This window comes from Tupaia chinensis, unplaced genomic scaffold, assembly GCF_000334495.1.
Source record: "Tupaia chinensis unplaced genomic scaffold, TupChi_1.0 Scaffold000002_1, whole genome shotgun sequence".
NCBI classification, from domain to species: domain Eukaryota; kingdom Metazoa; phylum Chordata; class Mammalia; order Scandentia; family Tupaiidae; genus Tupaia; species Tupaia belangeri.
This window is the reverse complement of record NW_006159428.1, coordinates 2,789,009-2,799,958: the sequence shown is the minus strand read 5'-3', so window position 1 is coordinate 2,799,958 and position 10,950 is coordinate 2,789,009. Positions and strand designations below refer to the sequence as shown.

Below are 10,950 nucleotides of genomic sequence, written 5' to 3'. Positions count from 1 at the left end.
GGACCTGCCGGCTCGGGTGCAGAGCGCAACTCCCGCCGCCTGCACTCAGCCTGGGCCCGCAGGACTGTAACTGCGGGTTTTAATTAAGGAGGAGGAGTGAGGGGGGCAGGCTGAGCAGTGAGAGTGATTTTTTTCTTTCTTTCTTCCCAAGGGGACCCGATTCCTGCCATAAAAGCTTCCCCTTGCCTTCTCACTCCTTCTTGCATCCTGGCCGGCAGCTCTCGGGGTGGAGGATGGAGCCGGAGCGCACCTCTCTTCCTGTTTGGGTAACTGAAGGCCCGCCCGACGTCCTGTCTATAGAGCTGGGCAGAAACCGAGGCTCAGAGGGAGCGGGGTGCTGGCTGGAGCCTGGCCGCCGTTCCTGTGCCCGCCTCCTCTTCCTCCGCGCCCTTGGCTATCCAGAAAGAGCCATTGGGGAAACGTCACCAGTAAAACGCGGAGTCTCCAGGGACCGTTATTTCCTCCGGAGAGACACTCGGGGTGGGGTGTCCCCTCCCTCCCGCCCACGGTCTAGGAAGACTTGGAAAGGACGTCTGGACCACATCTGGACCCCCCTTTCCCCAGCTGCCCCACCCACTCCTGCTCTCCAGGGTCCCGAGCCAAGGCCCGAACCCTCAGAATCCCGGAGAGGCTTGGCTGCTTTGTCTGGGCTCAAGCTTATCCTCCGAGCCCACCAGTATGGAAGGGAACAAAGAGCCTCGACCCTCGCGCCCCAGCTTCCCCTTCTCACAGGAGCCCCCACGCGCCCATTCATCACCTTCCTAAAGTCCCCTTTGTCTGCGTCGCAGGCACAGGTTCGCACAGATGCTCACACCCGCGCCCGGGGCCCTCCCTTTCTGACAATTGAGCTAGACAGGATTTTTCAACGACCACTCCTGTGACTCCCCCCCACCCGCCACCACCCCGCGACCACGTATAGATTCGTCGATGCACAACGACCCGTCAGTCCATTCTTTCCACGCCTGTTCATACCCGTCCACTCCCTTTGGACTGTGCTACTGCTCCCCTGCTTCCCTATAGAATGGAGTTCTGGAAGAGTCAACGTGCATCCGCTCACTTAATGCTCATTACTTAGGAAGGAGCAACCGTATTCAGAAATGAGTGGAGTGCATGAAGTTTAGCTGTGTGGTGTAGCTGCCCTATGGGGCGCGCGCACACACACACACACACACACACACACACGCACACACACACTGGCAAAGGCTCTTTCTTCATTTCAAGAAATGTCAGAGGAAAATAAAAACCAGGCGGGCATCTCTGCCAGAGTGGAGTTCCCCACAGCGGACGCCTCCGGACGCGGGAGGACTTCCGAAGCAGGACTTGGAGCAGAGTTAACAACCAGGATCACGTCCTCCTCGGAGAACGCTTCCCAGCTGGGCCAGCGGCTCCAAGTTGCACCACCTCCCAGGGAAACTTCAAAGGCACCGAGGCCAGGGGGAGGGAGGAAGGAAGTGTGATATTTAGAGAACTCACTCAGGCGGGGGAGATTTTGAACTCATCTAGACTCGCTGAAGAAAGGGCAGAAATAGAGTCTGAGCGAAGCTACAACACCCAGCTCGTTCTAAAACTGTAACTACGACTTCCAGGCATTTTCCCGTGACAGGCAAATAAATTAGTATGTTGTTGGTACTGGAGTTTCCAAGTCAAACGACTACGCTCTACACCGATCTAGCCAAGCCCCCCCCCAAAGACGAGAGCAACAGAGGAGACCTATTTCCTGCTTTCTGGGCTTTAACTTCAGCCTTTCCAGAAACGCTTTATCTAATCGTATCTCCCTTGAGTGACAGGGCCCAGAAAGAAGAAAGGCAACCGTTCGGTGACTAAAGTCATGTCGCCTGAGTTCTGCCCACAGATGGAAAGGACAAGGGCACACGGTCTTTGTTGACACTTCTGCAGTGACTTCTCCTTGGGCTGGCAAGCACCCGGCACCAACACGCCTGTCACCAGCCCCGCGCAGGGCAAGTTGAACTCGTCCTGGGAACAGCCAGAGAAGCACACCACACACACGCGCGCACACACACGCACGCACACACACACACCCCTCGACAACAGCCTTTGTTATTTAATTCCTGAGACTAACCACACGCAAACTCAAAACATACGTGCTATCCCAAACATCCCTCCGCCGGCTACGTTCGCATTTCGTTTATGGCTTGACTTTTTTGTCAGATCCTGAAAGGAAGCTTTGCATTTACCCAATGAGTTGCGTCTCCTGGTGCTCCTCAGTTCTTGCTATTTCTTTTGTCTTATAAAAGATCAGGAGCAGACTTATCGTGCAGATCGTCCATCTCTTCCGAATGGAGCGCATCTTGGGTGCCCGGGAAAGTCCTGGTTGCCCCAGCTCCTGCACCTTCTCTTGAGATACAGGCTCCGTTTTGGGGAGATAGCCGCGGGGGGGAAATCTGTAAAAAGCGAGGAGAGCGTGGAGCCGGGGTCCCAGGATCAGGTGGCTAAGGTCCTCCGCCGCGGAGCTCCCCCTGGTCCGGGAGCTCTGCCCGGCGCCCTCCAGCGCGGTTCCCGCCCGCCCTGCCGGGGCGCCCGCGAGCGCGGTCCCCGCCAGCCCTGCCGGGGTCGGCTCCGCGCCGCCTCCCTGGGGCTCAGGTTTCTTTTCTGATGAGACACCTTGTGCAGCGGAGGTGGCGGCCGCTTCTGCAGCTGGGTTCGAGGGCGTCACTGGTCCTTCCCTTTTGCTAGCATGGAAATGATGAGCAGAACCAGCCAATCACCGGGCGGAGGGGGCGGAGGCTGCGGTTGCCTGGCGTTGTTGGAGCTGCTCGGAGAGTAATCTCGCCGGCTCTGCCCTCGCAGTGCTGGAGAGGAAGCCGCGGTCGTACGCGCGCGCGTTCGCGCACTTACATGCATACACACACATGCACACACAGAGACACACGCCTGCATTCTCCTGGGACGCCGATCGGCAGTCCCCTGAACCTGAGGGCTCCAAGACAGTCTGTCCGCGTAAACCTGGAGAGGGGCACCTCAGCGGGGGGCAAATCTGATTCGCGTGTCACCTGGGGAATGCTTGGGATAGAGCTGAGGACGAGTTACAGGAGGGCTAGCTTCTTCCAAGCCTCTTTGCTACACATGCTCGTACGCGAATACACGTTCTCAGGCGGAGAGACAGGGCAACCAGAGAGGGAAGGGGAAGGAGGAGGGCGCTTGTTATTCGGTGCACAGCTCGATCTGGAAAGTACCAAGGCACACGTAACCTACTGGCCGATCGCTCATTTAGCACGGGGAGTGGATGGTGACCTGGCTCAGGATCCTGCTGGCAAGGAGAGATGACTAAGGTGCCGTTAGGAACTTTTAAGATATTTATGTGACTCTCATTGTCATTTGGAAACTCCTCACGCAGAAGTCAAGGAAACTCCAATCCCACTTAAACTTCACTGCGGAGAAACAGGATACTGGGGAGAAAGCAGTTACCACGGTCTCTCAAACCCAAGTACACCCACCCACGCATTCACACGCCGGGGAAGAAGAGGGGGAGGGCGGGAAAGCAAGATCCTTTTAGAAAGCCTCAGATGATCATAACTACATAGAAGGATGTATGGACAGATGGACAGAAATAGCCTCCAGTTCCCACTCTCCTCCCTCTAGCATTTTCCTGACTTTCATTGTACTGCAAGGGGCAGGGGTACTTTCCCAGTTCTGCGTTAAGAGTTTTTAGTTTCAGTACCTCCCCCTTCCCTGAGTGATGCCAATCTGGTCATCCCATGCCTTGTTTCTGTCCTCTGTATGGGGCTCCTAAATCAGGAGGCATCCCCAACAGAAGGCAGTGCCTGGGAGCCAGGATTTCCCCATCTGTCAGTGTAAATTCCATTCCCAAGTCCCCCAGCCCCGCCAGTGGCTTCAGTGACCACTCGCTCCTGACCACTGAGTGGTTTACACATTGCAGTGCCAGGGAGTAGTGAGACTCACCATCACGCCTCCTTGGAGGTAAGAGAAGGAGTTGAGTTCCCAGTTCTCCGACAGCTTAAAAATAATAACAGCCAGCACTTTTTGCTTAAAGACTAGAGGTCCCCACTCATGCTTACTGTTCTTTCTGCGTAGGGTTGTGAAGAACCTCTGAATTCTCCAGTTTCATCTTTGAAGCACAGAGAACTAAGGGGTTAGGTTGAAAATGCTCTGAGGAGCAAGTAATTATGAGCCTTTATTGACACTACAAGTGGCCCTCCGGGAGCCTTTTGAGTTCATTGATGTCTAGGCAAATCTTGCTTACATTAATGAATTTCTGTTACACTGGTTTCTCAACTAGCAGCAACTACAAGAATAAAGCAGCTTCTTATTTAAGTTGAAAGGGATCTGGAGGAGCCAGCAGATGTTGTAGGGGTTAAGGTGCTGGACTCCCACATAGTCAGCCTCTGTTTGAATCCAGGACCTGGCGGCTTGAGTTTCAAGCCAGGCACACGTGTATGTGCATGCCCAAAATAATGGAGGAGAAGGGATTGTGGTGTGGCCACACCCCTGTGGGGGAGGGGGTGATTTCTCAGTTTCTGTCTCTGTCTCTCCAACAAGCTCACATACCCTATAGCAGAAATCTCAAAAAAGAAAAAAAAAAAAAAAAGGAACCAGAAAAGGGAGGCACAACATGTGGTTAGAACACTCAAGTCTTCAAGTTAAATTATGAGTTTTAAATAGTAAATAAAAGTATTTTGGATTTTAAGTAAAGCATCACAAAAATGGCACGATATGCACTACTTAATTAAATTCATGTCATATTTCTTGAGCAATTACTATGGGCCGGGCAGTGTATGAGGCTATGGGAACAGAGAATAAAGTATATCATACAGCTAGATGCAAAACTTGCTCACTCACAAGGGGACAGCTTTTAAAATAAATCATTGGCAATATTGCACTGTGAACTAGAACCGCTGTTTGAAATGTGAAGAGAATACTTGAATCAAATCAAATTTAGCAGACTTTCTTTGAGCAAAGAAAGATTCATGAGTGGAGAAGCACTCAGAACCACTCACAAATTTAAAGAACTCCACACAATAATATGGGCCAGCAGTATTTGTAGGCATAAAAAGGTGGAGGCCAGCAGATGGCATGGAGATTATGTCATTGGACTCTCACATGGCTGACCATGGTCCCAGTCCCAGACCCAGTGCCATGAAATTCATGCCGGACGCATGAACATGTGTGCCCAAGATCTTAAAAGAATGACAGAGCAGGGATTGTGATGTGGCTATTCCTTCCTAGGAGATGATTTCTCAATTATCCTCTCACTGTCTTTTCGTCTCTGAGCAAATGTACCCTAAGGCAAAAACCTCTAAGAAAAAAAAAAAACAACAAGAAAAAAAGGCAGGGCCATGCAGAAGCATCTCCATTGGATACAGCTAAGCCATTGCTTTATGTGGCTGTGGTCTGTGATTGGCTGAAGTACAGCTGCTGTGATTAGTCAGGACTCAGCTTTTTGCTACCAGAATATATTACAGTTACCTTGCACTGTTACATTTGAGGCAGATTTAGGCCGAATTTAATTTAATTTAACAGAAATCTATACTTGTTATCTGGGTAAGCTTCTGTGTAGTCTTATTTCAGGAGTCTTTCAGAGCATAGAAGGTGAATTTCCTGGTGGGGGGGCATTTATAGACTGGGGTTTTCAAAGCTGAGTAAGGAGTAAGACAGATAGAGGGAGGACAGGGCATTGTGAGTGAAGAAAGAGGTATGAGCAGCTTCAGAGAGAACTGCAACACTGGTGCTTTGGGGAATTTGGAGGAGGCAGTGCTCTTAAACCGGAAGTGGGAAAGAAGGGTGGTAGGCCTTTCAGTGTGATCCTAATATTCCGTAGCTCCAGAGTGTGGAACTCTCCTTCCTAATACGAAAGTCCTAAGAACATCTTCAAGAGGAAAGTGGGTTTAATTCTTATGCTTTGCATTACATTAGAGTAGACTTTACTGGGCCCACACATCATATAACAAACTGAACAGCAAGCCGGAACTGGACCAATAACTAGTTTGAGGGATATGTGAGGCAAAGGTAAATGTCCAGAAAGTAAAATGTGAACTCTTCAATCGTGTAACACTCCTATTTCTGAATTTGTTCATTAAGGAAGCTTTAAAACTTTATTAACTTTATGTATTATTAATTATTGTTATTATTATTATTTAATTTGCTAGAGGGCACATATACTTACCAGAAAGAGAGAAAATGAGAAAGCAAACCACCAGGTCTGGGACTTGAACCATAGTTAGCCATATGGGAGCCCAGCACCTTAAACACCGCACCATCTACCAGCCCTAGGAAGCTTTTATATTGAAGTAAACAATTCTAAATGATTGGTAACAGTTGAGATGCAAGGTATTCTGTATCCTATATTAAAACACTATATTGTTTGGAGTACAATTTACTATAATTTGTTTTATATTGATAGATTTGTGAAATATGCATCTGTTAGAATTTGTCAATTAAAACATAACATATAAACCAACATGTATGTCAAAGTTAAGACAGTGTGGTTCTTCTCAATATGTAATTAGGTAAAAGAATTATAAATATTGATAAGAAGTTTTGTCCACATCGTTAATCTTTTGGAATGAAGTACTTCCACAAGATTGCTCACTTTGATGATACTGAGCAAATAAAGTTGTTCCTAAATTTCCATTCTATCTTTGGACTATATGTTCTTCAATAAACAGCATACATTGATCTATATCTAGCACAATTATGCAATTACACAATGCCCTGTAAATAAATAATGACATTAATGGTAGTTGGTTTTTAAATGCCTCTTACTCTTTAACTTAATGTCAATCCAGATTTTAATTGCTGGTGGTACCCTCAGATTTTGAGATGGATAGGCACTTGTAGTCTTACAGTGGGGCTTTTAATAATCCATGTTATTTTTAAAATAAACCACTTTGTGGATCAGTTTTAGGTGTACAGCAATATTGAGCAGAAAATACAGAGAGTTTCCATATACTCCCACTTCACCACATACGCATAATCTCCCTCATTTTCAACATTCTTCATCAGAAACTTGCTATTTTTTTTTTCTTTTTGAGAGGTTTTTGCTACAGGGTGCGTGCGCTCCCCAGACAGACAGAGAAAGCGAGAAATCACCCCCCAGGGGGGATGGCCATGCCGCAATCCCTTCTCCTCCATTCTCCTCTCGAGATCATGGGCACACACGCACACGCTCCTGGTGTGAGTTTAAGCCACCCAGTCCAGGACTCGAACCGTGGTCAATTATGTGGGAGTCCAGCGACATAGCCATTACGCTAACTGCTGGTCCCCCCCCTTTTTTTTTTGGAGAGGTTTTTGCTCTAGAGCGTGTGTGCTTGTCAGAAAAACAGAGACAGAGAGATAGAAAGCAAGAAATCGCCCCCCCAGGGGGGTGGCCATGCCGCAATCCCTTCTCCTCCATTCTCCTCTTGGGATCTTGGGCATACACGCACATGCGCCTGGTGTTAGTTTAAGCTTCCAGGTCCGGGACTCTAACTGCGGTCAGCTACATGAGAATTCAACAACATAGCCATTATGCTAAGTACTGGTCCCAGAAACTTGAATTTTTTAAAGTTAATAAACTCACATTGATATATATCCATCATAATAGTATCATGCAGAATGGTTTCATTGCCCTAAAAATTATCACTTAGGTGAATAGCAAGAAGCATGACTGTTGGATTTGTATAGAAAGGTGTATTTAGTTTCATAAGAAACTGCCAAAGCATAATGGCTATACCTTTTTGCATTTTCCACCACTAATGAATGAGAGTTTCTGTAGCTCCATATTCTTTTCAACATTTGGTATTGTAAGTGTTTTAGATTTTAGCCATCTAATATATGTGTAATGGTATCTCATTTTACTTTGTGATTCCTTAATGGCATATAATTTTGATTATCTTTCATGTCCTTTTTTTTTTTTAATGAGGTGCATGTTTAGATCTTTTGCTCAGATTTTTAATAAGGTTGTTAATTTTCTTACTACCAATTTTTAAAGAGTTCTTCATGTATTTTTGATAATAGTACTTTATTGCAAATATTTTTTAAAAATATTTTCAACTGATCCATGGCATGTCTTCTCAGTCTCTTGATAGTTCCTTTCACAGAGCAGACATTTTCATTTTAATGAAGTCCAGATTGTTGATTATCTTTTATTGTTTGTGCCTTTGATATTATCCAAATTCGAGGTCAGCTAGGTTTTTTAATGTGTTATCTTCTGAGCATTTGTGTTGCAGTTTAGGTCTATGTTTCCGATGTTTTTAAGTTTATTTATTTCTGCCCTGAGGGGGAGAGGGAGAGAGAAAAAGAGAGAGATAGAGAAATGGAGAACCAGGGCCCCCAATAGAGTCTTTATGCTATAGTACACCCCAGACTGAACAGTTTGAGCCAGCCATAGATCATAGGCACATGCATGCCCAGCATACCCAAAAGGGTCTCTTTGTGTAAATCTAGAACCTTCCAATGTGATTTATCTTGACACACTGTTATGCCATCACCTAGCTCCTCTATGATCTATTTTTCATTGATTTCTGTGAAATGTGTAAATAATCTAGTCTATGGGTAGATTATTATTGTATTTTTGCATCAAAATGTTCAGTTGTTCCAGAACAATTTGTTGAACAGAATATCTTTTCTCCATTGTATTTTTATTTGCTCCTTTGTTAAGAATTACTTGAATATGTTGGTAATATTTCTGAGCTCTCTACTCTATTCTATTGACCTATTTGCTTATTCTTTCACCAGTATCACACAGTTTTGACTATTGTTGCCCTATAATAAGTTGTGAACTAAGACAGCACCAGTCTTCTAACTTCGTTTGTGTTGGATTCTTTGGATCTTTTGCCTTTCCATATAAACTCTGAAATCAGTTTGCTTTTATCCAAAAAATAACTTACTGAAATTTTGAATAGGCTTCCACTGAATGTATAGATCAAGTTAGAATGAATTGTATTCTTCTAATGTTGTCTTCCTATCCATGAACATGGACTATCTCTCCATTTCTTTAGTTCTTTTATCTGTTTCATTAGAGTTTCCTACTTTTTCTTAGATCTATCTTGTAAATATTTAGTTATATTTATAAATAATTATTTATTTAATTGTTTTGGTGCTGATACAAATAATATTATGTTTCATTTAAAATTTCAATCGTTTCTTACCCACACTTTCTAAAAGCGAGAATGTTAGGTGGCCTATGTTTCATAGTTTTCCAGAGAAACAGAACCAACAAAATGTTTGTATATATAGTGAAAAGAGTCTTATTTAAAGGAATAGACCCACATAATTTAATTCCTGAGTCTCTAGAGTACTCTGGCAGGCTGGAGACTCACAGAAGACTCAATATTACAGTTTGAATCAGAAATCAATCTGAAAGCAGACTTCCTTCTTCTTTGGAGATCTCTATGTGTTTTGTTTTGTTTTTGTTTCTTTTGTTTTTAGTTTTTGCTCTAGAGTGTACTTGCCGGATATACATAGAGAGAGAGGGAGGGACAGAGAGGGAAAGGGAGAAATCATTCCCCTATGTATGTGTGTGTGTGGGGGGGGCGGTAGTTTGATATGCCACAACCCCTTCTCCTTTAGTCTCCTCTCAGGATTTGAGGTACATACACAACCATGCATGGTGTGAATTTCAAGGCACCAGTCCAGGACTTGAGCTTTGCAGTCAGTCGTGTGGGATCCAGTGCCTTAACCTCCATGGCACCTGCTGGCTCATCTGTGTTTTTAATTAAGGCCTTTAATGAATTGAATAAGGCCAAACCATAATATAGAAGACAATAATTGGCTTTATTTATACTTTACTGATTTAAATGTTAATCTCATTAAAAAAAAAAAAAAATATATATATAGTCTTTTACCTATGAATTGATGATTGGGAAAAACAAGAAACATTTTAACAAAAAAATATTGCTGTGCTCCACTAGAAATTCTATGTCTTTAATTCTTTTATTCTGGACAAAATATTTAGCTCTATTTAAAAAAATAATTTATTTTTACCCACAAGAAAACCCATAGAAGTTTGCAGGATTTTTTTTTTCTTTTTATACGTGTTCAGTACCCTTCTGTTACTATTTTACTTTTACTCATAAGAACCAAATATACTAAATTTACAACAAAAGGGTGACTTTCACTTTAAGTAGAAAACAGCATGAATTAGTATAATTTCTGGAACAATGGGAAAATTCTATCACTACCATTTTCAATTTTTCATTGTTTGACCCATGCGACAACAACCGTACCCTTTGGATTCAGTTCTCTGATCTCTTTAAATATAAATATCTTTGCAAGAAACAATTTTTGAGTACCATTAGTTAAATATTCTTCCATTTGTAAAGTCCATTTGGAATATCCTTTGAGAAACATCACTTAACTACTGCTGGTCAAATATACCCCAATTCGTAATAGGCACTTCAATTGCTGGTAGTTCATAGTTTAATTGCTTATAAACCCTCATATTCTTTATTTCTATAGTCCTAACTCTTACTTCTTTATTTTCTACTGCAATGTTAAAAATAAACAGATACACTATTCCACACATGTTTTGGGAATCCCAGATGTTACCTTATTACCACTTAATAACTCTCTTCAGTGTTCTGTTTTTGCTGTGTTTCTCTAACCAAATGTAATAAGAGGAACAGTCTGGCAGGAAGAGGGTAACCATCAGGGTAAAAAATTCTCCAACCTGTTCTCCTATTTAATAGAGACCATTTACTAGGCAATTTTCTGTGTTATCATTAGGGAATTTGTCATTTCAGATTGTAATTTCTTCAATCTTTGTGGACTTTCTAAAATTTTCTCTTGTACTTGATTTAACCAACCTCTTCTCCTTGCTTATCATCTTTCTTTTTACCTTGCCCAATGTAATCACCCAATTATCAATAATTTCTACTTTAATATTATTTAAGTTTATTTTATGCTATTTTAATTAATCATACTAAAACCAACCAAAAAAAATAAAAGCAAAAGCAGAATAGCTGTATAAATTGTTTAAGACCAAAAAATTAT

The 10,950-nt window shown here is 43.6% G+C and overlaps 1 protein-coding gene across 2 annotated transcripts in view; it reads right to left on the bottom strand.

The window, feature by feature from the left end:
- ST8SIA4 (ST8 alpha-N-acetyl-neuraminide alpha-2,8-sialyltransferase 4) overlaps positions 1–2,662 on the bottom strand; it is a 114,270-nt gene extending 111,608 nt beyond the window's left edge. The window contains exons 1-2 of one of the 2 annotated variants that reach the window (XM_006139790.3): positions 2,559–2,662; positions 2,196–2,522 (exon numbers count right to left, since the gene is read on the bottom strand). In XM_006139790.3, the coding sequence (XP_006139852.1) occupies positions 2,196–2,308 (113 nt within the window). In that variant the 5' untranslated portion in view covers positions 2,309–2,522; positions 2,559–2,662. Of the gene's footprint in view, positions 1–2,195; positions 2,523–2,558 lie in introns of those variants that run through there. The other variant, XM_027772455.1, reaches the window with a different exon arrangement.
- Between the last annotated feature and the right edge of the window lie 8,288 nt (positions 2,663–10,950).